General features: G+C 42.0%; 1 protein-coding gene across 3 annotated transcripts in view; it reads left to right on the forward strand.

Moving 5' to 3' along the window:
* Nucleotides 1-8,558: 8,558 nt before the first annotated feature.
* The window catches only part of hdac9b (histone deacetylase 9b), a 39,800-nt gene continuing 22,552 nt past the window's right edge, over nucleotides 8,559-25,806 (forward strand). Inside the window, exons 1-2 of one of the 3 annotated variants that reach the window (XM_071900471.2) lie at nucleotides 8,559-8,643; nucleotides 9,451-9,555. In XM_071900471.2, the coding sequence (XP_071756572.1) occupies nucleotides 9,543-9,555 (13 nt within the window). In that variant the 5' untranslated portion in view covers nucleotides 8,559-8,643; nucleotides 9,451-9,542. Of the gene's footprint in view, nucleotides 8,644-9,450; nucleotides 9,556-23,172; nucleotides 23,595-23,828; nucleotides 23,936-25,806 lie in introns of those variants that run through there. The other 2 variants (XM_071900469.2, XM_071900472.2) reach the window with 2 other exon arrangements.

Here is a 25,806-nt window from a genome sequence, read left to right on the forward strand (position 1 = left end):
CACACAGTTGTCATAATCTCCTCCATGTCAATGTCTTGAGAGCAGAGCCGGGCGGCCCTATACGCTCGCTACGCAAGTTGCGTAGGGCCCCGCAAATTACGCAAGGGCCCCGCCTCCCCCTCGTGTCAAAGCGTGTGTCAATGTTTACAACTTCGATGAGAGGATGAAGCGGAACTATCCTTCTGGTCACGAAAAGAGGAACAAAAAAACACCATGAGAGTGAATTGCGGGAACAGCAATCAGGTAAACGTGTGTTCTTTCCTCTCCAAGTTTGATGTCAGCAAATAACAGTAACGTTAAGTTGATGTGCTAGCTTGCAGTGCAGCTCTCTCTAGTCTGTCTGTCTTGCTAACCTAGCTGGGCAGTGCATCTCTTGGTCTGTCTGTGTCTTGCTTGCTTGCCAGCCACTTCCAGGGCTGTGTTCTGTGACTTTGTGTCTGACAAAAGTGAGAGTGAAATACAACTATTTATTACGTTTGATAAACGCCAACGGGCAACGGTGTTTATAGACTGCAGCTCGGAAAAGATAACCGCGTCGCGCGTGAACATGCGTTCATATGCGCGTGCACAAAATGAAACTCGCGCTTTCCAGCAGCAACCTCTGTGGGGACCAGTCCAGACAATATATGGGCGTGATGGCACTCCTCATACGCGCACATAATTTTAAAACAAGACAATGATTATCTAGTCTCTCAGTCAAGGTTTAGTTACAACTCTGGACTAATGCAAGATGGAAAGCAATGGATTGACATTGACTATTGATTAAATATTGAATTTAAAATGTTGATTAGCTGGGCATACTGGGCAATATGGATGCACATTTCTCAGGAAATAATAACCATCAAGTATTCAGCCAAGCCATAGTATAAATAGTATTTTATATTTGAAAATGTATAAAAGGAAATCTGGGGGAGCCAGTTTGAATGGGCCTGATGCAGCTGATAAAATTAATAATAGTATTGTTATCTATAATTTACAGGTGCTATTTTTGTTTATACCTCATTCTGTTCTGTATAGGTCTACTTATTCTTAGACCAACAGATGGAGCAAACTGTTTTAAAGGAGGGAGGATTGTAGTGGGAGCACTGGGGTGTCAGGTGTGACTGTGTGGCAACGGCAAATGGTTTACATGGCTCATGGGTCATGTAGGAGGGCCCCTTAGCAGAATTTTGCTTAGGGCCCCAGGGAGGTCAGGACCGGCTCTGCTTGAGAGAACAGTTCAACCTCATTGATAGTTAGCCTAAGGAGACACATAGGCTACCTGTACTGCATTAATACTGTATAATCTGGTAAATATTCAGTTGCTCTATCAATATTGCCACACAGCCTGTCTTCATATTCATATCAAGAAAATTGCCCATCCTACCCACTTAGGTTACTTTCAGCTTCACAAATCGTAATGTAATCATAAGGGGATTCGATTCAGCTGAGTAGAGATTCTTATCCGCATATAAAACACTAATTGAGCCTTTGAGTATTCAGTTATTTAATGAATATTCATAGAGACTCAGGTCAGGACGTGGTGGTGGTGGTGTGTGTGCGTGTGCGTGTGTGTGTGTGTGTGTGCGTGCGTGTGGGGGTTGTACTGGTGATGATGATGATTCATAATTTTTTACAACAAACACAAAGGCTACTGCAGCCTATTCAAAACGTCTGTTCATGGTGAAAACACTACAATCTTTCAACTATTCAGAATCTGCATAATGCATGATGTGGATTGTGAGTGATTTTGTGTTTTTGGACATGCATGCTCTCTTGTTGCTTTGGTATGCTCTTTCGTAAGCTATTTCCGTGAATACTTTAGTGAATAATAATAATTATAAAGTGGACCCTATGATGAAAATACTTTTTTTTCCCACAGAGCTTTGTGCTGCAGGGAAATGCGCATGTAGTGTTTTAATGAATTTCTTAAAAAACAAAAATGTGTCAATTAAAAGTTAAACAAAGAGTGAAAACAGAAACATACAACAATATTAATTAGGATACATAGGTGCCAAACAACAACATATAGGCTACTAATAATGAGGCCTACATCTTTTGTTGACACAGCTTCCACGCTCTCTGCCATTTTCCCCATGTCACATCTCAGCAACCTGGGTAAAATGCCATTTTCCAAAACTTGCCTTGTTGAGTTGTCTATGTGCTCTTAAGTCGGTATGCCGATATTTCCGAGAGCACTTGAAGGCAGCATCTGGTCCTGCTGCCAAGGACCGTGAACACAATTCGCTGATTGGTTGGGACGCTGAAAACACCCATGCGTTTGTCTGGGAGGTGGTGCTGGATGGTTATTATGGCTCAGTAGGCTAAATTATGCCTTAAAACTTGTCTTCAGGCTAAGGTAAGCTTTGTGTACCTGAAGGGGAAATCCAGAAATTAAAAAAAGAAAAGAAAAATATTGTCATTGTAGAGCAACTTGCTATGGCCAATGCGTCCCCCTTTTGGATTTATGCTGATTAGCCTACTGTTGGTGAACACCTTGGACAACAGCAATGATGAAAATAAAAATCTTTTTTGGAAACGACCATGGTGCGATGTTGTGTTATCCTTGCTTCACAAAGCTACGAAATGCCGAAATGCTAAGCTAACTGTGGCTAGCAATTTTTCATTCAGCAGTTTTCATTGCAGCTTCAAAACCCATTAGAATCCACCTCAACAAATAAAGAAAATGCATAATAGAGGAACCCACTAAAGCAAAACTAGTAGCCTATATATTTGCATTGGACATAGTTAAAGGCAATCATTTTACACTCCATTCAGTTTCACATTAGACTGAAAGGGGACGAGATCCAGAATCCTTTATTTGGGCTGAAAATGATGTCGCTCTGGAGCAAGACTCTGCTAGCCTGGTAAGACCATCCTGATCACGTGACCTCACATTCTGTTTCGCTCCACGGATCAGTCTGGACTTCTAGCCGCCCACATCGATTTCCTGAAATTACAATGTAACCGGGCCAATCAGGGACTGCGTCGTAGTTGATGACGTGAAATACAGGCCGCCGCTGGCAAAACAGTAATGGCATTGAGTATTGTTATTGAGTCTATTTCTGCAAATAACTGCACTTATGGCTGTGTTTACTCTACTAACGTTAACGTTACCGCTCGTTGCTTCGGGAGACGCCATTACTGTTTTGCCAGCGGCGGCCTGTATTTCACGTCATCAACTACGACGCAGTCCCCAATTGACCCGGTTACATTGTAATTTCAGGAAATCGATGTGGGCGGCTAGAAATCCAGACTGATCACGTGAGGTCACGTGAGGTCACGTGATCAGGATGGTCTTACCAGGCTATAACTCTGCTAGCTACTGTACTGTGCCTGGCTAGGCACGTGACTGTTAGTCATTGTCAGTGAAGAAAATATAGGAGATAATGAGGTAAATATAAGACTTTTGGACCCACAGTGCAATTGTTTGGCTACAAAACACTTTGATTACAGTACGCTGCATGAGCTGTTTGGGGAACATTTGATGGACATTTCATGCTTTTTTTTTGCAGCTGGCTGTTAAATACTTCAGCAGTTTGGGAGAAGGCTGAGATGAAACTACAGGGGCTAACTCACTGTGTGTTTGGTGGTCCAACGAACTTCGATGGAGTTTTGACTGACATGTGGGTGAGTAGTTAATGACTGAATTTTCTGTCTGGGGTGAACTATTCCTTTAATCTGATGATGATTTGACAGCACCTCTTACAACTCAGAGCAAGCTGCTCCCACTAGCCCTACACCTTCCTTGATCGCACCTTTGTCTGCCAACTAAATGCCTCTTGGACAATTCCTCTGGTTTTATTGTAAGTTAATTAAAATATTGCACTAGACATGACATATTGCAATGAAAGGAAGCTTGAATTCCCTTCACTCCCCAGAGTGTGATTTCTCTGACAGATTTAAAAACGCTCAATTGCAGCTGAGGATTATAGCAAACAGGAGTTCGACAAGGGGTTAAATACTGGTTGCTGTGAAGTGGAGAGTTGTGTTGGGAAGCTGAGCTCAGTATGATGGTTCACTAATTCTCCAATGTGAGGGTTCAGATAACGGTCAGAGTGCTTGCTTGTCCAGACTGTAAAGTGATACTATCCTGATAACTGTGCATGCAAAACTGCAACACCTAATCTTCTGTTTTACAAATGGCATGAGGGAAAGAAATGTATGAATGCCTTTTAGCTTGGAGTTGGATGGCCGTTTTAGAGAAATGTGAGTATTGAAAAACAGTTTATGATTTTGCTGTAAATCTCACAGGTGGGTGGCGACAGATGAGGCCGTGTACGCAGGGATTACACTCCTGATTTTATCATGACTTGATCGTCCGTATTCTCCAGAGGCCAGTTCCTTTATACACAAAAGCACTCTGCTATTTTACATGATGGCAGTTTTAAGTGCTTAATTGCTATGCACATGTTTATTTTGGCTTTTGTAAAGCATATTTGCTTCTATGTCGTAGATGAACTCACTTATGGGATCAGATTCCAAATCTAGCATTTAGTTCATGCCAAAGTAAAACATATATCTTCAACCTCACTGCTCAGTGTGATTGCGGTATAATACTGCCCTCTAGTGACTTTTCCGTCTACTACAAGCAGGCTTGCAAAGTAGCTGAGGTACATTCATTTGATCATGGTCTTTACTGAGAAGTACAATGAAAGAAAATTCCTGTCAACTTAACACTTGAGTGAAATTTGTGTGTGAAGTGTTAATATCAGTTAGTGCTGTCATGTAGGCATAAATATTGAAGACCAGGAGAATTTGAGAGGATTATTGACTTTTGTGAACTGTGTAACCTGTGTAATACCTGTGAAAAAATGAAGAAACATTTGCGTTAACTAAAAAAATCCTTACAGCAAGTAGTGGTGGTTTCAGTTGCTCTATCTGTGCAAGATTATAAAGTCAGTTCCTCTTTTGGGTATTTAGTAAACAAAAATCAGGGGGTGATAATGTCCATGATGATAAATAAAAGCCCATGCATTAATAATGACAATAATAAGGGTGTCTGGTGCTTGTGTGGTTGGATCTCTTTACTCGTGGAATGTTACAGCCACAACAGCTGATGATGCAGGACAGTAATCTCCTCTGGATGGTGGAAATACCGCAGACAGGACTGGCGGGGATGACATTGTGGAGGAGTGCCAGAGGCTTGGACACAAAACTGTCGGTTTATGGTGTACACAATGGACTGGTTCTCTCACAGACGCAAACCCAATACATGTAGAATCCAAGTGGCACAGAGCATTTCAGGAATGACAAAACTGTTGCCATATATCACTTTGGTATATTTGGCTAATGGGGGAAATTTGTAAAGGCAACAATCATGTCTAATGTTGGTTGGAAAGTTGGTTGATTTTTGCAGTAGTTTATTCAGCTCCAGGAGTATGGATATAAAACAAACCAAAAAATACGGAAAATTCAGTGACTATCTGCAACATCCCAGGTCATGAATGTTATGAATGTTACAGCATTAAAACACTAATAGCACAGACACACTGTGGAACATCCCGTTGAATATCATTAGATGTCTGACAAACAATTATCCCATTTGGTGTTGATTTCTTGCCACTTCCCTCCACAAACACGTTAGCAATGAGCAGCTACTGTACGTCCTTCACCGTCCTGAGCTGGTATCTGTCTTAAGCTGTCTGGTGAGGAACAGAGACCTGTGATTACTCTCTGATGAATGTGCATCTGTTCCATTAGGAAACACAGCAGCAGTACAGCAAAGTAACCCAGTTACTTTGTGAGCGAGGGAGGTAGCAGGAGTCTTGTGAAAGAATGTGGGTTATGCTCACCAGGGTAGTCTCGCATTTCAAGGCATCGCATGGAAAGAGAGGGGAGAGGGGAAAAGGTAGTGGCAGCTATGGTGCGCTGATGATTTTGGGTGGGTTGGTCGCCTTTGCTGGAGGTAATCCTCCTGGATCTGTCGCTAAGCTTCCCGAAGGCCTCAGTAACCCCAGCTGGAATTTCTCACCGGGGAAGCTGTACGGGAGAGGGGTTCCCACAAATTAAATTAAGAGGGGGAGAAACAGAGGAGAAAAAAAGGGAGTAAACGCATTAATGGAGAAAACAGATGCCCTCTCACATGCCCCCCTGATCTCCACCTCTCTCTAAAACAGCAGTCTGACCCTGTGTTTATACCCTTCTTGTTTACAGGACTTTCTCCTTGTGTGTGTGTGTGTGTGTGTATGAGAGAGAGAGATTGAGAGACAGAGAGAGAGAGAGAGAGATTGAGAGACAGAGAGAGAGAGAGAGATGACGTGTGCAGACCTACAGCTCCTGTGCTTTTTTATTGGACTTCCAGAGCAGCTTACATTGGCTTATTTATTCTTCTAATGCTGGGAGTCTATGGGACCAGTTGTTTTATTGCACGGGTTGATACATGGGTTGCTGTTTCTCAACTATGCAAAACTGTGATAGAACAATACTGACAATCAGACGTCTACATACCCTGTGTGGAGACCGCAAGGCTCTAGACATTCTTTTAGCTGCTGCTAACCTAAAGCTCTCGCTGAGAAATGACATGGTCCTTAGTGTCCAGGTGCCAGCTGTGGGGTCCTGTGTAGCGATGAGACGGCCACACTGGCATGCATGCAGGATCACGCATCAGATGCAGCGATGCTCGGCTGTGCCCCTGTCTCTCCGGCCGTCAGGATGAGGGATAGCAAACAGCTGGACAGTCGAGGTCCCGCGATGAAAGCGGTGTCACCCGGTGGGTCATTCCCAGCTGTTGCAGGACAGTGGCAAGAAGATGGGAAGAAAAAAAATCCAGCTCGCTGTTTCCCACCGTTGCTCCTGGAGTGCTGCTGTAGAGCAGAATAATCAGTAGATATATCCAAATACCTGCCATCACCTAGACTGGTAGTTGTAATGCTTACGGTTTCCTTAAAAGTCTATAGGAAGGTTAAGCATAAGCACACATAAGACATGACCAAATAAGACATGGGCTCGAATGAGTATTGTTTCAAGAGCCACTCATCTCTCTGTGCAACAGGCCCAAATTGGATAGAGATATGTCAAAACATCCAAACACATCGCAGTGTTCAGTGAACAGTGATGTGGGAAACAGGTGAAAAGAGACAAGAGAGCTGCTTTGTTCTTCTCTTACTGGAAAGACATTTGTCCACTGCGCCAAACAGTAAACTAAGGAGAGACACTGAAGAATGCTTTGAAGTGACAAATAAAAATGTGAGACCGTGGACAGCTGTAGATTTATGACGATGACAAATCTGCATATAATCTGTGCTAATCGCACAGGCCTTGCTCCTGGTTGAGATAAAAGCATCTCCTTTTGGCCAAAATTCCCTCCAATGACCAGTGATGTAACCAGAAGAGTGGGAAAGTGTTCAGTCGGGAGGCTCACAGCTTCTTGTTCCCTTCTGGCTTTGAAGTGAGCTGCAGTGACAGACAGCACCCATTCTCTCATGGGGTTGGAGGAGACTCCCAGTATTGATACCTGGCACTAAATACACTGAAGATGAGCATAAATACCCACATATGAAATTACAGGACATCAAAGGTTACATTTATAGGTCAAAATACACAGTCAGGCTCAGAATACGCACAAGGTCAGCTTAAGGCTATATATCAATTGATTGTACTTCAGCTAATTTGCACACAATTGATCATGGATTAATGTTGCACTACTCTCACTGATGTGGACAAGACCAAACTATTTCCCAGACCCCCCAGTGCCTGAGCTGTTACCTAACTTGATGACAACCTGTAGTACGGCCAGTAGATGGCACTGTTTCTGTTTTAATGATCTTAAGCTTGGACACTTTCCTTGCTTTCTCTACAGTTACAGAGGGTGGGAGGTGGGGAGGGAGGGGGATCTAATCAATGGGAATGAAAGAAACAGCACTGACATGACTTAATGTAGTTATCCCACGCAATTTACTGTTTTTATGCTCAAAGTTGAGGTGAATCACTGAAGTCTGTGAGTGCAGCTGTCATGATATTCACATAAACCCACTGGAATTTGAAGTTATGAAACTTTCAAATATGTAGGTTAGTTTACTTACCTCCCAAACAAGGCACAGTGAGCTACTTGAGTGGCCCCGCCCCCTATCATTATTCCTATGTACAATAATAATAATAACAAAATGCTTTATTAATATAGCACTTAGCTAAAATAAATAAATAATAAATACAAAAAAAAAAAAAAAAAAATCTAAATGAAGCATTTACATGAAAACCAGTCTATAAAAGTGAGATTTAAAAGATGATAGGCTACTGACTTGCCTAACCTGAGGTTCACGGACTGGTCGTTCCACAATCTGTAATGTAGGCTAGTTTATAGTTTTGCTGTGATATGTGTATAGTATTAGGCCTATCCTTGTAAAAGTTATAACTGGAGAACTGTGGTTGGGCTATTTTTCGCCAGGCTAACAGGCCGGTGCACCTGCTGAGGACAGACTGGCCGGGCTGCTCGCGCCTCCATCCCAGAGATTATCAAAGAGAGGCCAGCGGAAGAGATTAACAATGACTGTTGCTATGTCTGCCAGTACCTTGACTCTGGTGGTAACGTCCCTTCTTTCAACCAGGGCTATTTATAGCTCACTCGTCACACCGCTTCAGTCAGACACCGATCGCATCCGCACTCCGTCGGTCCCAATCTAAACACAGCAGCACACCCGCCAAACCCGAAACTCTGTCCTGAAGGTAGACAATCATTTCTGTTGACGTTTCCACTTCAGTCCCTTTGTTGTTTTTACAGGTAGAGCAAATGCTTTGCGATGTATGACTGCTAAACTCTTTTTCAAAAATGTCATGATTGCTTTGAGCTCAGGATGAATTGGTGCCGAATTCATTGAAGCAATATCCTACACGTCTCTGTTGGTTTTAGTATTAAAAGAAAGCAAGCAATAGATATTACATTTTTAATCGATAATGACTAAACACGACCAATAATTCAATATGTTCCTCCGCCATGAAACATAATTGTTGAACAGTAGCTGTTAACGCATATTGTTCCACCGTCACAGGTGTTTTTTTTTTTTTTTTTTTGTAACAGCTTCAAATGTCAGCCAATCAGAACCGGGGAGCGGAACTATCTGTTTTATAACGAGCCGTGATGACGTTATTTACAAACAGTAGAACTGCAAGGCTTTTGTGCTAAAATACTGACCTCATCACATTGCTTTCAAGGACTGATATTAGACAAGTAGGCTACTAGTGCAGACTGCCATCTATAAATAGACTGTTGCGTACAAAATGTATGATCTCACCAAACGAGGTTAAAGTACGAATGAGTTGAATGAAGAAAGTCATCAAGTAAATCTCACCTCTGGCAACAGAATCCATCACAACCTTCAAATATTACCTAATAAAGAGCCTATAATACAAAATATCTTACAATAAATAAATACCTTTCCAGTCATGAATTGCATATGAGCTCACTATAAGATATTATCAGTAGATTCTAATGTACATTGAACAATATGATTCACACATGTTTTGTTGTTGCAGTGGCCAGCTTGACAGGGAAACTCACAAGAACACTGAAGAACCAATACAGAAAACACAGACACACACCTGAAGACTCTTCATGAACAGGCAGGATGGATGTGAAAAGTAAGGTGAACAGTTTGATTTTCCTTTACACTCCCATTAATCAGTCTCAGAGTTGCACTGGTCTCATAAAGTAAAATCTAAGTTTATAATTTGGTCACAGATGGCAAATAGCTGAATGAAAGTTAATTGAGAATCATTGGGCAGAGCAACTGTTGTTTTGAGGGTTGTGTCAACATGATGTTGATGTAGATGAGTATGAGTTTGGCTGCAGACCCGGTCGTTCAAGCAAAACTTTTAGGCAGATCTCTCACATTTGAAATGGCACTTGTGTGACGGCTTATGGTGCTCTTTCCAGGACTGTCAGATGGTGACAGCGCTTCAATCTTCTCCGAGCAAGGTAATAGGAAAACACAGGAACCGCGGCCCTTCCAGTGTACACATGACATTTTCACTTTGACAGTGAAACAAGAAAAACACACAGCTCGCACTTGACATGAAAGCCTTCCACGGCCACTCCAAATGACCCTTCAGTCGTCTTTCCATTCGAAAATATTTATGATATTTTTACATCAGACTTGTTCTTGGCAGGTTACGGCTCACAGATGTCCGCACTGCTCAGATGGCTTGAGGGGGCAGGTACCATCTGAGCTGTGTCAGGGAGAGAAAGTCATTTTAACAGCACCTTACACTTAGCCTAACACATAATTTCATAGTACCAATGAACGTGTTAATGAGACAAAATGTTTTCGATAGAGCGAGTCTTGGCAGGCATCTGTGAATTATTCAGAGAACACGATAAGTCAGCATGTTCTGCTATACAATTGCCAAGCAGTAATCACAGTAACAGCTTGTCACATGACATTCCTGGTTTACAAGTGCAATGCATATTACCTCATTATATTCTTAAAGTTGACATCTGGCAGTTTTTTTTTAATTTTTTTTACCAGTAAATACATTCTGTATATATTCGGGACAAAAGCATAATCACTCAACTGCTAGTCTAGATGACATAAGAAGTGAGCTTGTTTATCAAAGTAGAGAGAATACAATGGGTTTTCTTTTTTTTTCACAACTAAAGTGATGAATTACGCTTTGTCACTGTGGATTTATTTCTTGTGTTTGTGAGCCATCCCTGTCTGACTGTGATGGTGTGAAGAAAGCAGCCTTCATGTTACCCAGTAGAATTCACAGTTCCATTAAACCCATTCAGTGGAGAGAAGGAATGTTCTGGTTGTTTGTGAGAGGAAGTACGACATGACAGAGTGATTGAACCAATCTTCTACCTTGATTGTGTCAAGAGGAAAACAGAATTGTAGGCCTGTGTGTGTGTGTGTGTGGACATGGGTGTGTATTCCTGTGTTAAAATATGTGTTTAAACATATATAGTATAGTGATATTTCATCCGTGTCAACCGTATGTTTGTGAGGGAGCTATGTACGAGAAAGTCACAGAGTTGTCATAACAGATAGTATTTCAATATTACTTCATATATTCTTCATTGATATCATATATGGACAACCTTTCTCTTACTAAAAAGTGGTAGTCTTAGTATTTGTCATTTTTGTTTTTCTCAAGTATTAGCATAAGTCAAGTTAGATGGTAAGTTAAAGCTAAGAAAGCAAGAACTTCCATAGATGAAAGAGAAAATGTGAAATTTTGAATTAGATCTCCCCCCCAAATAAATTGAGTTAATCTTTGGAAACTTCACTGGTAACACTTCCCTCGAGTTGTTGGTTGTAACACATTAAAAGTCATGATTCGCGCATCATAACAACATTTTTATTACATCACAACTGACATAAGCATCTTCTAAGCACATAAGAATTACATCATAGTGGCATCAGAAAATGTCATAATACACTATAACCCATTATAACTTTGGTGTGACCAAGGAATGAGGCTGTTATAATTAATGTATTTACCACTTCTACCATTTCTTTTTATTTATAAGACAATAAATGTATTCAAAAATATGATGAGTTTTTGAAGAGGTTATGTGTATGCTATACTAACAAGACCTTTACAGCTCACAGTAAATGTAAATGCATATTGTTAGTTGTCATGACAGATCATCTGATGGTGCTTTATATTATAATATGATGAGTTCATGGATTACTTAAAACACTGTGGCACATTTCTAAGAATTCCACAGCCTATAATGTATTTGATTAAATATATAAACAAAAGAAATATATAGATTCCTGTGGTACATTACTTACAACAGCCTTATAACCTGGTCAAACCAAATTCATAATGCATTATAGTGTATTATGACATTCTGTGGGTCCAATACAATGTAATTCCAAAGTGCTTATGATGCATGCATGATGATTTATAATGTGTTATTATAACCAACAATTCAAGTAAAGTGTTACTGCTTCACTTTTTCCGGATCCATGATAATGACTCTGGAACGCTGTGAAGAAAGTGAGTTTTAAGCAGCTGGTCTGACACCATGATGGGGAAGCAGGGCTGCATGTTTGCTCTTGAAATCATTCTTTAGTCATGATCCACATATTTCTGGGGAAGGGGCAATTTGTGTTATTCTGCAATTTAGATAAGTGCCCGGTGCCAGTCAGCATAATGTATTCTTTAGCTGGATTTCACACTTGGAAATGAGCTCTCATTCTACCAATTTCAGTTTTGGAATGCCAGATGAATAATCATTTCTATAATTTTACCAATGGTTGCATTTACAGGAACACTGGATATGTTTTAACATTTCTTGCAATTGCTCACTGCATATACATTTCTTATGACGTGTTTCTCAACTTCATGTTGGGAATGTTTGTTGACACCATTTAGCTATTTATTTGTGCTGTCCAGGATCTATTATTGGCCATGGCTGTAAGTGTTTTGTGTTCCACAACAAGATGAATCCTCAACATGGCATTAGGTTACCAGGCAACAGTGTACACTCCACTGCTTGGTTATAATTTTCCTTGTTTAGTTATGATGTTTAATAGTAAGTGACTACATGGCAGTAAGCCAAAATTAACCGCTGTACAGCCTCGTAGAGCCTGATCTATGTCAGGAGGCGCAGAGGCTAGCAGGCTATATTTGGCTTCCATGTTCTCTTCAAGAGAGATGTGTTCTAGGTCTGGACTTGACATTTCTCTTAGAATGGAAAAAATGGGATTGGGTCAGTGAGTTTTTGAGAGGGGAGGGGGGTGGGGGGTTGTTGATGCCCAGAGGAAGGTGCCGGTCTCCCTTCCGCAGTGGTTCAGTCTTATGATCTCTTCATCTGTGCTGTGCAGGAAGTTTAAATGACAGGATAACGGTGTTAATGCGATACCTTGTGATACAATATAGGATACACACACAGTACTCATACACATTGTACGTGTGACAGGATGGTACTGCAGCAGCACAGTGTCAGTCTGTGCAGAGCAGATCTGGAGTGGTTGGGAGCTGAGAGCCGTGTTGATTGGCAGCAGCACAGTATATTCACTAGTGATCTTAGAAATCAGTCAATCGCCCGGCTCCCCGAAATCTGTTCATCTGTCTATGAGTCATTCCTGAGCAAGTGCTGATCCACTTCATGCTGTTCCCAATTTGCTTCCTCTCTTAGCCTCCCAGAAGCCAGTACATGCACTGAACATCTGTATTATAATTCAAACATACTACCTGTTAGGCTGTAGAGGATCTTCATTATTTTTCATTTTAGATTGTGTTGTGGTACTTTATATTTTACCTTCAGGGAGATGATAATATAGACTACTAGGGCTATTAAGAATATTTACAAGACATCCTTTGTCCCAATTCAGGTCCGAAATGAAACTAGGTAATGTAGGTTGGCAGATACAGGCTGGTTGCTCCTGAGACTTTGTTGCAGTTTTGCTGAGAATTTGTATTTATTTATTTTTCTATTTGATGCATGTATTGTCGTATAATGTTTTAAGTCATGTCTTTTTTATGGTGAAGCCAAAGGCAAATTTCCACATTGTGGACAATAACATTTAGTATTCGTATTCATATTCATACTCATATTTGTATGCATATTCACATTCGTATTGCCTTTTTGGGGGAGCAGGGAAGCGTGTTTATTCAGTATTTGACTGTTCCGTGCTGTTGTTGATTGGGCTCTTCTGTGCGTGTGTGCTGTATGTGTTTTTGAGCTTAAACAGAAGCATGTGGAGCCCAGTCCTGGTCTTTATCTCAGTGTGTTGTCATGAAAAAAGAACTGGAGAGTCATGTTCACACCTTTATTTATTCTGCTGTTCTTGGCTGCTGCTGCAGTGGAAGCAAGAGTGCGGCTGTACAGCAGACACTGTGCAGACAATCTGAACGTACCCCAGGTGCCACAGAACTATTCTGTTACTTATATAAGTTTTTCCTCACTCACACTCTTTTATTTTTGGTTGTTTCTGTTTTATTTTTTGATGTTGTTATCCATCCATACAGGAACTCTATTCAGTGCAATAACACCGCATACAGAAAAGTATGCTACACTTAACTGTGCATGAATAGATTGTAGCTTTTCACTTTATTTCTTTTTTGCATTGAAGATTTTAAACCAATCCTTGCACCTATAGAATAATACATCTCCTAAAGTCGTATTCTAATCAGAACTCATTTTCAGTTCTACCACTTGCAGCTGAAACATGCAGCTCCACTGTGGGGTGAAAAAGTCAGAGTGGTTCTCACAGTGCAGAGCCGAGCTCCTCTGGGCCAGTTGGTGAATAAAGGAGTAGGTAGTGCTGTATGTCTGAGGAATATTTTACCCCCCCTATAGATAGTGCTGGGAGAGCAGCTCCTGTTGCAGCTGAGGCACAGAGAGCTCGGTGGGTTTAGCCTGGTGTTCTCAGCCTTGTTCATCCCGCCCCGCTGTAGACCCCCGGGCCCTCTGGGGGGACCTACTTCCATTTGTTTTCACTTCCTGTCCAAGTGGAGTTGAAGAGATGAATCATTCATGTCTTGGAGAGGCCTCCTGTGTGGGTGAAAAATGGGGAGATTTAAGTCCGTTGTCTTGAGTGTTTAAGATAGATTAATATGCTATGGTTTTTGTCAGTATACTGTTTTTTTGTCTATTGCATGTAGGCCAAAGCAACATGGAAATATTTTAGTTTTCCATACTTTAGTCTTTATTTTTAGTGAACACTGAAGAGTATGTCAACTGACAATTTCATTTTTTTAAATGTCTGCTATTTTTCACAGGTTATTTTTAGCTGAAGTATGTACGTATTGTTGTCTTGCCTATCTTCTCATCCATCTGCTTATCTGTCTGTCAGTAAGCCCATTGACAGGCGCCATGGAGAGTGCCCTTGCCCTAGCTCGATCCTGGTCTGTCAAATCTGCATGGTGAAAACACTGAAGGTGATAAATGAGCTGTGCTTCAGTGTTCTTGGTATGTCCAGCCTGATGGGCAGATTGTCATTTAACCGTCACAGGGTGGGGCCCTTTTCCCTGATGGTAGAAACAGACAGACACCAGACTTCACAGACCCATTAGTTGTCACTTTGTGCCGTCCCATCATCCTCTGGGGCCTGGACTGCCACGCTCCATGCTAAACAACTCTTTGTTGTGGCCTTTCATCTGCGGATACCTGCCACCTCTCTCGGCCCATCCTGTGAGTTATGGGACTGCAGGAGGGCACGGCCGTACCCCCTCCCCACTTGGCGTGAAATGTGCAGAACAAACGGGTCCAGGAATTACACAGGGATTGGACACACTGGCTGGATATCCAAGAGCAGAGCCCTCGTAAAGGCCCCTGTGTCCAGATAGGTGTGAAAGGGGTTACCAGCCCATCTGTTTCCAAAACAAAATCATACCCCCTTTGAGGTGACAACCCTAGAGCATACTCCAAATTCTCCCTTTTAGCTTGGTTTGTTTGAGTGGCGTTATCTCAGCAAAGCTGTTGACAGAATTTAGGGTTTAAAAAAAGGAGGACTGAAAGGGGTTGGTACATCATGTTCTCATTAAAACAGGAAAATGACAATCAATCATGCTGGAAAAGGGAGAGGGAGGGTTTTATTCATGGTCTTCAAAGGTATTTACAAGTACAGAACAAAGGTTTGTGCAAACAGCAAGTATACACCACATTTCAACATCATTTATTATCAGCAAGCAGACCAAAAACAGAATAAAGACCCTTTTGATGTCTTGCCTTTCTCTCCATGTCTCATTTCTCAGATCTATTTTGAGAATATTAAAGGTAGGAGCCTCCGTGCTTTGTGGTTCAAAAGGAAACATCCAAGTTCCAAACTTGATTACACCTTTTTGATTCTGGCACAACAGGCTTGTTGTCTGTCGCTCCTTGTAGCAGCAGAAAATAACACTGTTTTTGCTGATAGCTCTAAGGAGATCACATAGTTGCTCATTTTTGCATGTTGCAGAAAAAGAAGGAGGCCAAAGCTTGTTAGGCCCTGTGTTGTTGAAGGGGCTGGGTTGAAAAGTCAGCTTGGTTACTGGATCCCAGATGAAAGGAAGAGGTCAGGAACGCTGCAGCCACTCCCAAGCACAGCATGGTGGTGTTGCTATGTATGTGAATGTGTGCACGTGTGCGTGTGTGTGTATGTGTGTGTGTGTGTGAGTGTATCTGTGCATGTTTATTTGCTTGCATGTGTTTGCACAGAATGTGTGTCTTGATTTGTGTTTCACAGTGTAGCACAGTGTTTAGTGTGTGTAGTCTTCTTTTTTCCAGTCCCAGAGTTTGTTATGGAGGGTGTAATATTTCTTAGTTTAGTTAGTTTAGTGCATTGGCATTTTTTCCGGCTGTTGTTAATCCGCCTGCAGGGTGCACTGTTGCAGAGGGAGCCACCAGGGCTTTTACCCCACTTGGACAGTGTCCTACAATTACAAGTCCTGCTGGCTTAGTTACTTCTACGCTTCCCAATCAACAATCACAATAATGAAATTCACAAATCACAAATAGCAAAATTAAATGTAGAGATAGAAAGAGAGGTTTTGAATTCAAAATATCTTTATTGTCACAATCCATGCAACAACACAAACCACAATAAAACACCCTTATGCCAGTGCGATGCAATAAAAGAAAAAGCCCAAATTAAATACGGCAAACCTAAAAATGAAGCAGCCGAGAGAGAGAGAGAGAGAGAGAGAGAGAGAGAGAGAGAGAGAGAGAGAGAGAGAGAGAGAGAGAGAGAGAGAGAGAGAGAGAGAGAGAGAGAGAGAGAGAGAGAGAGAGAGAGAGAGAGAGAGAGAGAGAGAGAGAGAGAGAGAGAGTCCAGTTGAAATAGGGCAGCAGACAGAGAATACACCACACAAGGGACTCATCAGTGATGGGAGCAAATGTTTTGTAGTGCTGCCATTGTTTTTCTACCAAACAAGTGGGATGACCTCTGACCTCTGCCTGGGCCTCTCAGGAGAGAAAGGAAATACGGAGCTGTTTGAAATACATGGTCAGACACTCTCATAGGAGTTGCAAAATTAGAACGCTATCTTTGCAATTTACCTTGGAGTTCATATAAGCCAGTAACTTATACAGCATGAAAATCTGATAGCTCAGCTGGGCGAATTTGTAGCTATGGTGGAAGAATATGATACGTGAATATGATATTGTAATAACATCCAGAAACTCAAGGTCACCTTATTTAAAAATACATCAGAAACAGGTCTATGCATATGAAGCTGCCCAGACATTAACATTGTTCCAGAGGTGGTGGGTGAGAATATTCCCGGTACACATAGCACTGCATTGATAATCAGAGGAAGAGCTATTTTTCAGAGGTATTGTTGTGTCCGAGACCTTTGAGACACCACAGGAGGAGAGAGCACTTACTGCACCGTGGTCAAGAAAAGAAATAGTGGCGTAGGTGGAAGTGGCCTGGACAATAAGCGTCAGCCCGCCCTTCCCATAGTAAACTTGATTTCCTGCTACACTTCTGGACCTTTTAAATACATGAATGGAATTTCTTGCTGCTTTAAAGGTCATTGAAGAATTAACTAGACTAGCAGTAAAGTAATAAGCATATCCAGTTAGTCACTGTTATAATTTTCATATTGTTATAGAAGGTTGTACCATTTTGTAGGTTTGTCCCATTAAAAAAAAATCTGTGACGTGGGTGAAAACCTGTGCTCTCTTCATTATTGAAACTGAACTTACTGAAAGAATGTTTTGCCATAGGAAAAGCATTGATAAAATGTTCTTTTCTCAAAATCTGCGGAGATGACAAAAATAGATTTTTGTTATCAAATTAAGATAATAGCTCAAAGGCACTTGGGACGGATGATGTTATGATTATCCACTCATAAATGGGTTAGCAGGCAGGCAGTGGATTGGAAGGATGCCTCTGAAAAGAGACCTTTGTTTTTATTAATCCCTCAGGGATTGTCTAAGGTCAGCAAAGCTTGGCTGGATTCCATCAGAGTCACATGTATCCGTTTTTGGCCTGTGGTTTTGCATCATACAGATGAAGGCATTTGACTTCTATGAGAATTCCTCACCTTGAATGACGTAAGGTGTTATCTGTGTTTTAACTGCTGATGCACAGAGTCTGCACATTGCAGTTTCAGGCAGCAGCCATGTTACCTCCAAACTCCTGCTCCATGTTTGTTGGTTAGTAGCTTGAAATGCCAGCTGACTTTAAGAATGATCTTTCCAAGGCTCTAATCAATGCTAAGCATATTAGTGTTATAATATCATATAGATCAGAGGATCAATGGTCTGTGTTGTTTTGAGAGAAGGTGGGTAAGGAGACAAAGTGGATCATAAAGTGGGCTCCTGATGATTGAATGTAGGTTGGAAGTTGTACAACAACAACATCGTCAATTTGATAGAAACAGTGGATCAATGGTTTCCAGCAGAGATGAGCACATTGATCAGTTAGAATACTGAGCGCTGCCCTCTGTTTCCAGTGTGCCTTTGTGGTCCACATCTATTTTTAGAAAGCCTACGGCAGCAGATGAAGGCACGGCATCAGGGACCTATTCAAAGATAGAAAGTAAACTGACCTCAAGGTCGGTACACAATAAGTGGATGCTTTGAAATTGTATTCTTGCTTTTTTGAAGCTCTACTGCGGTTCAGCCTGTCTCTCTCATCTCAGATAGAAGTTCCACAGCACATAAATGAACATCTAGCTTCTGAAAGGTTTCATCCTTTCAAGGATATACATCAATTTGTCTCTTTCGATCAGTCTGTCTCACTCTTATATTCATGCTTTCTTTCTCTTGTGACAGAGAGGTTGAGACTTGCAGCTGTAAAGGCTTTGTTCGCCTCTATGGGCTCCATCTGATTGTATTATTATTAGCTGCATTGCCAAACATCGTTTTAAATTTAAGAACCAAACATGACTGCCTTTAAAAGCTTTTGTATGTTATTTGATCCAACCTGTTAAGTGCATTCTGTATCACCCTGAAAGTCCAACAGGAAATACCACAGGACGCCAGACAGGGTAACCCAATAAAAGTGAGAGCGCCCAAATCATTAGTGGGGAAACTCACTCCCATAACACGTCCAGATGTACAGGCTAATTGGATTTTGCCATCAAATCAACAGTTGTAGTGCCTTTGTGCTTTTATGAGACTGACCGCAAGGTAAAGGGAAAATGGAGCGTTTGAAGTGACAAAAGCTTTACCCGCGGCCTTCAGCAGGTAGCACACTGCTGAGGCTGCAGCAATGTGCCGTGGCTCCTGAGTCAAATTGAACTATAGGAGCTCTTCCACGGTTAGCATTGGTGACTCATCAGCGGCTGATGTAAGATGGCGGGCATTGAGGTAATTGGTGTGGAGAGGTAATTTCCTTCCTGCGCCAGGACTCCCCTCAGAGCTGAGGGTGGCCACTAGAGAAGAGCAGCTCTGGGGGAGGGGGGCGGTTCGGTTACGTCAGAGCTCTCTGTTACCATGCAGCCCCTCTCTTGGGAGGAACATCCCTTCTGACTGGAGAAATCAGCACCTGACAATGATCACATCCGCCACAGTCCTCCTGGGGTACAGCATGATGAAACTCTGTCCAAGTTAGACCTGCATCCACACCGGCGGGGAGACAGGCATTAAAGCAATCAGGTAGGCGGAAAGACAATCAGACAGACAGATACATTTAATTTCCTTTTTATAGATGCCACTATAAATGCGTATTGATCAAGAAGATGTAAGAGGGCTGGGAGATGCACTCCTCGTAATCAATTTATTTGACATTAGACAACCTCCCTCTGAGAGATAAAGGGGCTTTGAAGTACAGAGAACAAGGAACAAAAAAACACGGTTGACTCATTCCCTCCCACACATGGATCATCCGCTATTAAGAGGAACAAAACATTTTCTAGTCGGATCAAATTAGTTATAAGGAGCGGTGTTTGTCCACCCCTCGTATCTGTTGCAACACTTAAGTTCAGCTCCCTTCGTTCTCAAGTCTGCCTCCCTGCTGGGTTTCATCATGCACACTGTGTCAGAAGGCAGCAGTGCTATGGTGATTAAGCCACAGAAGTAGGGAGTTGTTTTGGAACTGGTACAGTAATTGTGGTAATGCGAGTAGGCTTATTGGGTAGAAAAAAAAATAGTCCCCAGGTTATGACCGCAGTTTCCCTAAATAGAACGGAAAGACCTGCAGCACCGTGGCTGAAGTATCTCCTCATGATTATTTCTAGTCCCAACCGGGAAGTTAAAATGACTTTGGTGAAGAAAACAACATAATGTTTGGCACGGACTGGTGTGTGTATATGTACGCGGGTGCGTGCGTATGTGTGTATGCACTGACCTTTCTCTTTTGACATCCCCTGCTCTTTGAAATAGGTTATACAGGCCTTTCATTTAAATTTGGAAAGTGCTGGGGGCTCTTCATTGGTCTGGCCCACTTGTTCCCTCATCTCTAATATCCCCCCCCAACCTACCCCTGCGCTCTGATGTCAAAACACACACAGTCAGATACACACACGCACACACACACACACGGTGTTTGTGTTTGATATGAGGGAGGTGACAGACAGTCAAGCCTCGGCCCTGGAGAGCAGAGCGGAGTGGCTCTCCAGCAGGGACGCTGACGTTCACACTTAAATGCTTTAATAGGACTAAAGTAGACAAAGGCCGCCAGTGACGCAGTAGGAGCTATAATGGGCTTGCCACATTGCAGGTTTACTGGACCCTGCCTATTGGACAGGGCTATTTCCAATCCCACAATCCCTCATCAGCCTCAGGAAGCTAGTTATAAATAAAAAGTGTAGGTTAATCGCTGCTAACGTGTCCCAATGAAATGTCTCTGTTTTTTCTGGTATGGGGAGCAGTGGGGTAAGTTGACCAGGGTTATTCAAGATAATGCTGCCAACTAACTCTTTGCTTCCGTTCTCTCGAGTGCAGAGACAGGAAAGTGACCAACTTCCTATCCCTTTGTAAGACAAATAGCACAAATTTTATATACACTGTGCAGAGCATAATGTAAACAAACAAGCCAATAAACAGTTACCAAAAAAAAAATGTATGAATAAAATAAAATAAAATAATTTATATAGGAATAATCAGAGTTGAGAGCCAAAAATAATCTCTGAATTTTGTAACACATAGTAGTATTTTTATTGTGTAATAGTGGAAAATTGCAATGGCATTTGGAGTATTGTGAAATGTGTGAAATGTGCCTTTTAGTTATTTCGGATTCGTTCAAGATTGAGACAAGATTGCGGTCATATTGTCAGGTCATATAAATAGGGACTCCATTGTCATAATCATTGTCATCCCTGTGACACCCTTACTTCCTCTTCTGCCCCATCATGCCTTGCCCTGTCTTGAGGTCAGCCCATGGGGTCAGAGCTTGCTGAGCCTGACGGATACTGTGGCAGATGGAGCTCTGGGTCTTTAGCTGTTATTACCTTGGACTTGGAGGCTTGTTATCCCTGTTAACCACACCATCTTATCCAACATGGCAGCCAAAACTACCACATTGGGATTTTCCTACCTCCATTTAACTATACTGTGTCACAAAAGGGGATTTGAATCATTGTCATTTGTTGATGTTTTTTTATGATATACTATGGCTTCTTTTTTCAAAATCATTCTCTCAACTGTATAGCTACATAGAGTAAACACAGATGAAAAACAAAATCCTTACTACCACAAAGTAATAAGGAATTGAAATTAATGTGTGCACAGTTCCCTATTTGTCTCTGTTAGAAGCAATCAAGTATTATAATTATATAAAAACACCAATCGTACGTTAGCTCCAGAGTTGTTTTATGTCTGGGATAAGCCTGCAAGCTGTGCATTTCCTCCTTGGCTCCCTTGTTGTGCTGTGATAAAAGGATTGAGGGGTTAAATGTTTGTCCAGCTGAAACAACACAGTAAAACTCCTTCTCTGTGTCTCTCTAGCCGGGAGTCGTCAGAGCTCCGGACCTAAAAATAGCCGAGCTGGCTCCACGCCCCTGGCTGGGGGACAGGTCAAATTATGAAGGAAGATGAAAAATTTAAAGGCACAGCCTGCTTGGCCACAAACCCAGCCCTGCATCAGTGGTCAGATAGAACATTTGACTTGACTTTTATGGGATGGAGTCAGATTATATTAGTTATGGATCTTGGTCAGTTGAGACGATATGCTAATTGAAACAGCCTCACAATCCTCCTCCATAATAGCTATTGGATGCTCAAAATTCCTTGTCATATTTTGTACTCAGTATTCAAATCCTTGAGATGTATGGTTTACACTGTAGCTTCTGAAATACATCATTATATCCGGGATATTTCCAGGAAATGGGGTGTATACATGGTGAGAGGTGTTTCTCGACAGTGCGAGAGGTTTATGTAATGGTAACCATGCTGTTATGGCATCCTATAGCCGGCTTCCTTGGCTATAGCTGAAAGCATGCTTCCTGAATAGCAGCACTGCCCTGGATACACACTGAACCTTGCACACATTACACTAAGCTAATGCAGGGAGGTTACAGTTAAAATCTTAAGCAAACACAATGTTCATTTGGTGTGCGGCTTGACTTAACGCATCTTGATGGGTGTTTGTCTCATACGCAGATTTCACCCAAATGGTTTTTCAGTTCAGTTGTGTCTGTTATGTCACCATGGGTAACAGACATTGTCACATTGTTTTTTTTGTACAATTTTCCAAAAAGTCCTAAATGTACTATTTTTGTGTGGAATTTATTGGATTAGTTCTCTCAAAAGACAAACAGCAGGGTTTTTTTTTGTTTTTTTTTACAAAACCTTGGACATAAAATATACTGGGCACAGGGGAAGTTTACATGTGTATCTTTTAGGAACATCAAGGGGGAAAAGAAAAAATGGATCATTCTGCCCATGTACCTGGGTGAGAGAACAAAATGAAGACAGAAATAGAGTGAGCGAGTGAGTGAGTGAGAGAGACTGGTTGAAACAGGAAGAGAGAGAGAGGGAGAGAGAGAGAGAGAGAAGGAGGAGGAATCAAGCCTCCATCTGCAGAGAGGGAGTCAGGAGACATGCCTTCTGGCAGGAGCTGAAGAAGACAGCTGTGTTTGGTGTGGTATTTTTAAACGCATCAATGCTGCTCCAATCCCCTCGCCTCGCCTGACCTATTTTTAGCCGGGGCTGGCCATTGTTCTATTTCTGTCACCTGTGGGCCACGCAGTTGTTGATTCACATGCAAATGAAGCTCGCTCCCTCCCTGGCTAGCATTACTGCCTCGGCGAGGTGCTCAGTACACAGTACACGGCTTTCCTGGCAACTCTGCTTTGCATTTTCTCAAATCTCTGCTCAGACACTTTACTGAGAAAAGAAGAAGCCACAGACTGGAGAGAAATAGAGAGAGAGAGAGAGAGAGAGCGAGAGGCAGATAAGAAAAAAAAATAAGCTCAGTGTTACAAGTCGCGCATTGGACACGCAGGACTTGCCATCTTCTGAGTGTTAGGACCAGACTGAAGCAGGGCACCGGGAGTGTGGGAGTCCTGCAGAGAGTGTGTGGTTTGTGTTACTGCTGTACAGTGAGAGTGGTCTCTCAGAGGAGGAGGCAGAGGAAGGGAGAGAGTTGGCTGTTGTCTTGGTCTCTCCCCTGAGTGGCTGAGGGGTGGCTCTTGGTGACAGGAAACGCAGGGCTTGCGATGAGACCTGAGCGCTGAGTGGAGTATGCTGCAGACGATTTACGAGGGCGAGTCAAGTTTCTCCACAACAGAAGGGCGCGTTGGACACCAGCAGCTCCCCAACCAGAGCAAGATGCACAACGTGAACAACTCAGGTGACCAGACAACCCGGTGTTTCTGCTCTTCCTAAGGAATCTCAGTTTCTGTCCTTTTTTTTCCCCCTCTCCCCTCTTTGCATTCCAATCTCTCTCTTTTCCGCTATCTCTGGATCTGCCAGTCTGTTGCTACTTCTCCGCTATCTCACATCCTCCGTGCCTCTCTCTCTCTCTCTCTCTCTCTCACACGCACACACTCTGTCCCTCTCTCTCCCTCGCTTCCATACTCTCAACTCTTTGCTCTCACCCGGTCTCTCTCGCTCTCTCTCTCTGTGAAAAGAGAACTCAAAACTTCTCCGCACAGCAACGTGGTAGGATCAGGCTCTGCTTTCTGAACCCAGGTATTTACTCTTGTGATGTGCTGCATGATATACACTTCCCTGTGAATTCTATTTCTCAATGGGATTGTCACCTGAATCGTGTTAAACAGGATTATATGCGTTCAAAATCCTCGTAGCGAGTTAAAGAGTCGTGGTGATTATTGTACTATATTCTGCATCCATATAGAGTGTTGTTGTTCTACTGAGCAGTAAAATGGGGAAGTATGAATATTATTCCCATGCTCTAGTTGCTGGAGAGGAGTCTCCATGAACATGAAAGGCATGTTGTGTTTTATGAGCGTCCATGTCAGCCTGCACTTTTGAAGGAACAGGAAATACTGTGACAAAAATACTGAGGGGACATCTGAAAGGTTTCTCTCAGGATATTTACCACAGACAATGCCTGTTCTATTTTTGACCTGAGAATTGAATTGGAGAGTACACGGCTGACATCAGAATGAGTAATGCCTGTTAACTGTATTGACTCAAGATGAGTCACACCTTTTTTTTTTTTCTTTGATTCTTTTTCAGCATTTGGTTATTCATAAAATCTAGTCAATTTATCTCTGCAAACTAGCCCAGAGCCGAAGCCTTGTACTCTGGAAACGCATTAATGTCATGTGGTTTGCTTGGGAAGCATGTGTAATGAGAAAGTGTGGATTGAGTCATATGAGTGCTTAATTTGCTGAAAAAATATTCTGACCTTTGAGTTGTCAATAGATTCTTTACAACTAGCAGACGTCAAGAGACAACAGCGTGATGTTGAATTATTTATACTTATCTCATGTTGTCCCATGGTGTGCGTTCAGATTTTTCCTTTTTTTACATTGACTGTCAACACAATCCATGCCTCTTTCTAGATATGCACACATTTTATTTCAGTATAAAACATATTCACTTATGATAATACAAAAATATCACAGCTTTAAGCCTGACTGCAGGCGAGCATAATGGTGACTGAAAACACCCCAAGGCAGTTGGCTGAACATGAGGAGATGTGGAAATAAGACAGGGGGATGACAGGGAGATGACACATTCCGTCTCTGTCAATAGATCAGGTTATTTCACTATCAGGCTACAAGAGAAGGGCTTTCTTTCATGTGTTAGAGGCCTGTGAGCCAAACAACAGATATTCCGAGTGCCTGAAATCGGGCTCCTTGCTTATTCTGTGGGTCAGCTATTCTTAGGTGAGTTATTTTCAGCTTATGGCATTAGCCTGCTAAGATTAGGCGTCTCTGCGTTATCGTTCCATCTCGGCGTGCTCCTGCTGTAACAGTGGTTTGGAACAGATATTTATAGAGAATTCTGTCATTTGCCTATTTAATATGTTGTTTCCACTTTTTTTTGTGTATCACCTGACAATGACTAATGTTATGTGTCTGAAAATGCTGCTCCAGGATGCTTTTATATTAGTTTCCTGGGAGTCATGTAAATGTTGTTTACAGAGAAGACACATTCCCTTTAATACAGAGCTGGGTGCAGGTTCATACTGTGCCATGTATCATGCCAATGCAGTGTTTAAGGATTTTGAATATACTGTCATGATTGGGATGGTTATTAATTGTTAGGTGGTCCTTGTGGCCAGCTAAATAGATATGTTCGTAAATGATTCTCTTAAGCAAACCTCTTGACATTTTATATGCCACTCTACTCTGCTTTTATGTTTTAAGTGGAACAGGAAGATAGACGACAAAATCTCATTTTCATTTTGATTAGTGTCAGTAGCATCAAAGTTCTGACAAAAACAGAGTGCTCAGATGGGCTCTCCACCCCAGGGAAACTAATTAGTTCTCCCTGAGTGCAAAATATCATGTAAAATATCATGCAAGCTCCTTTCAATAGGAACCTTTCAGACAGTAACAATGCTGCACCTTTCAAGTCCTCTTGTCTGT

The sequence above is a fragment of the Centroberyx gerrardi genome, chromosome 12, assembly GCF_048128805.1.
Source record: "Centroberyx gerrardi isolate f3 chromosome 12, fCenGer3.hap1.cur.20231027, whole genome shotgun sequence".
Taxonomy (NCBI): Eukaryota; Metazoa; Chordata; class Actinopteri; order Beryciformes; family Berycidae; genus Centroberyx; species Centroberyx gerrardi.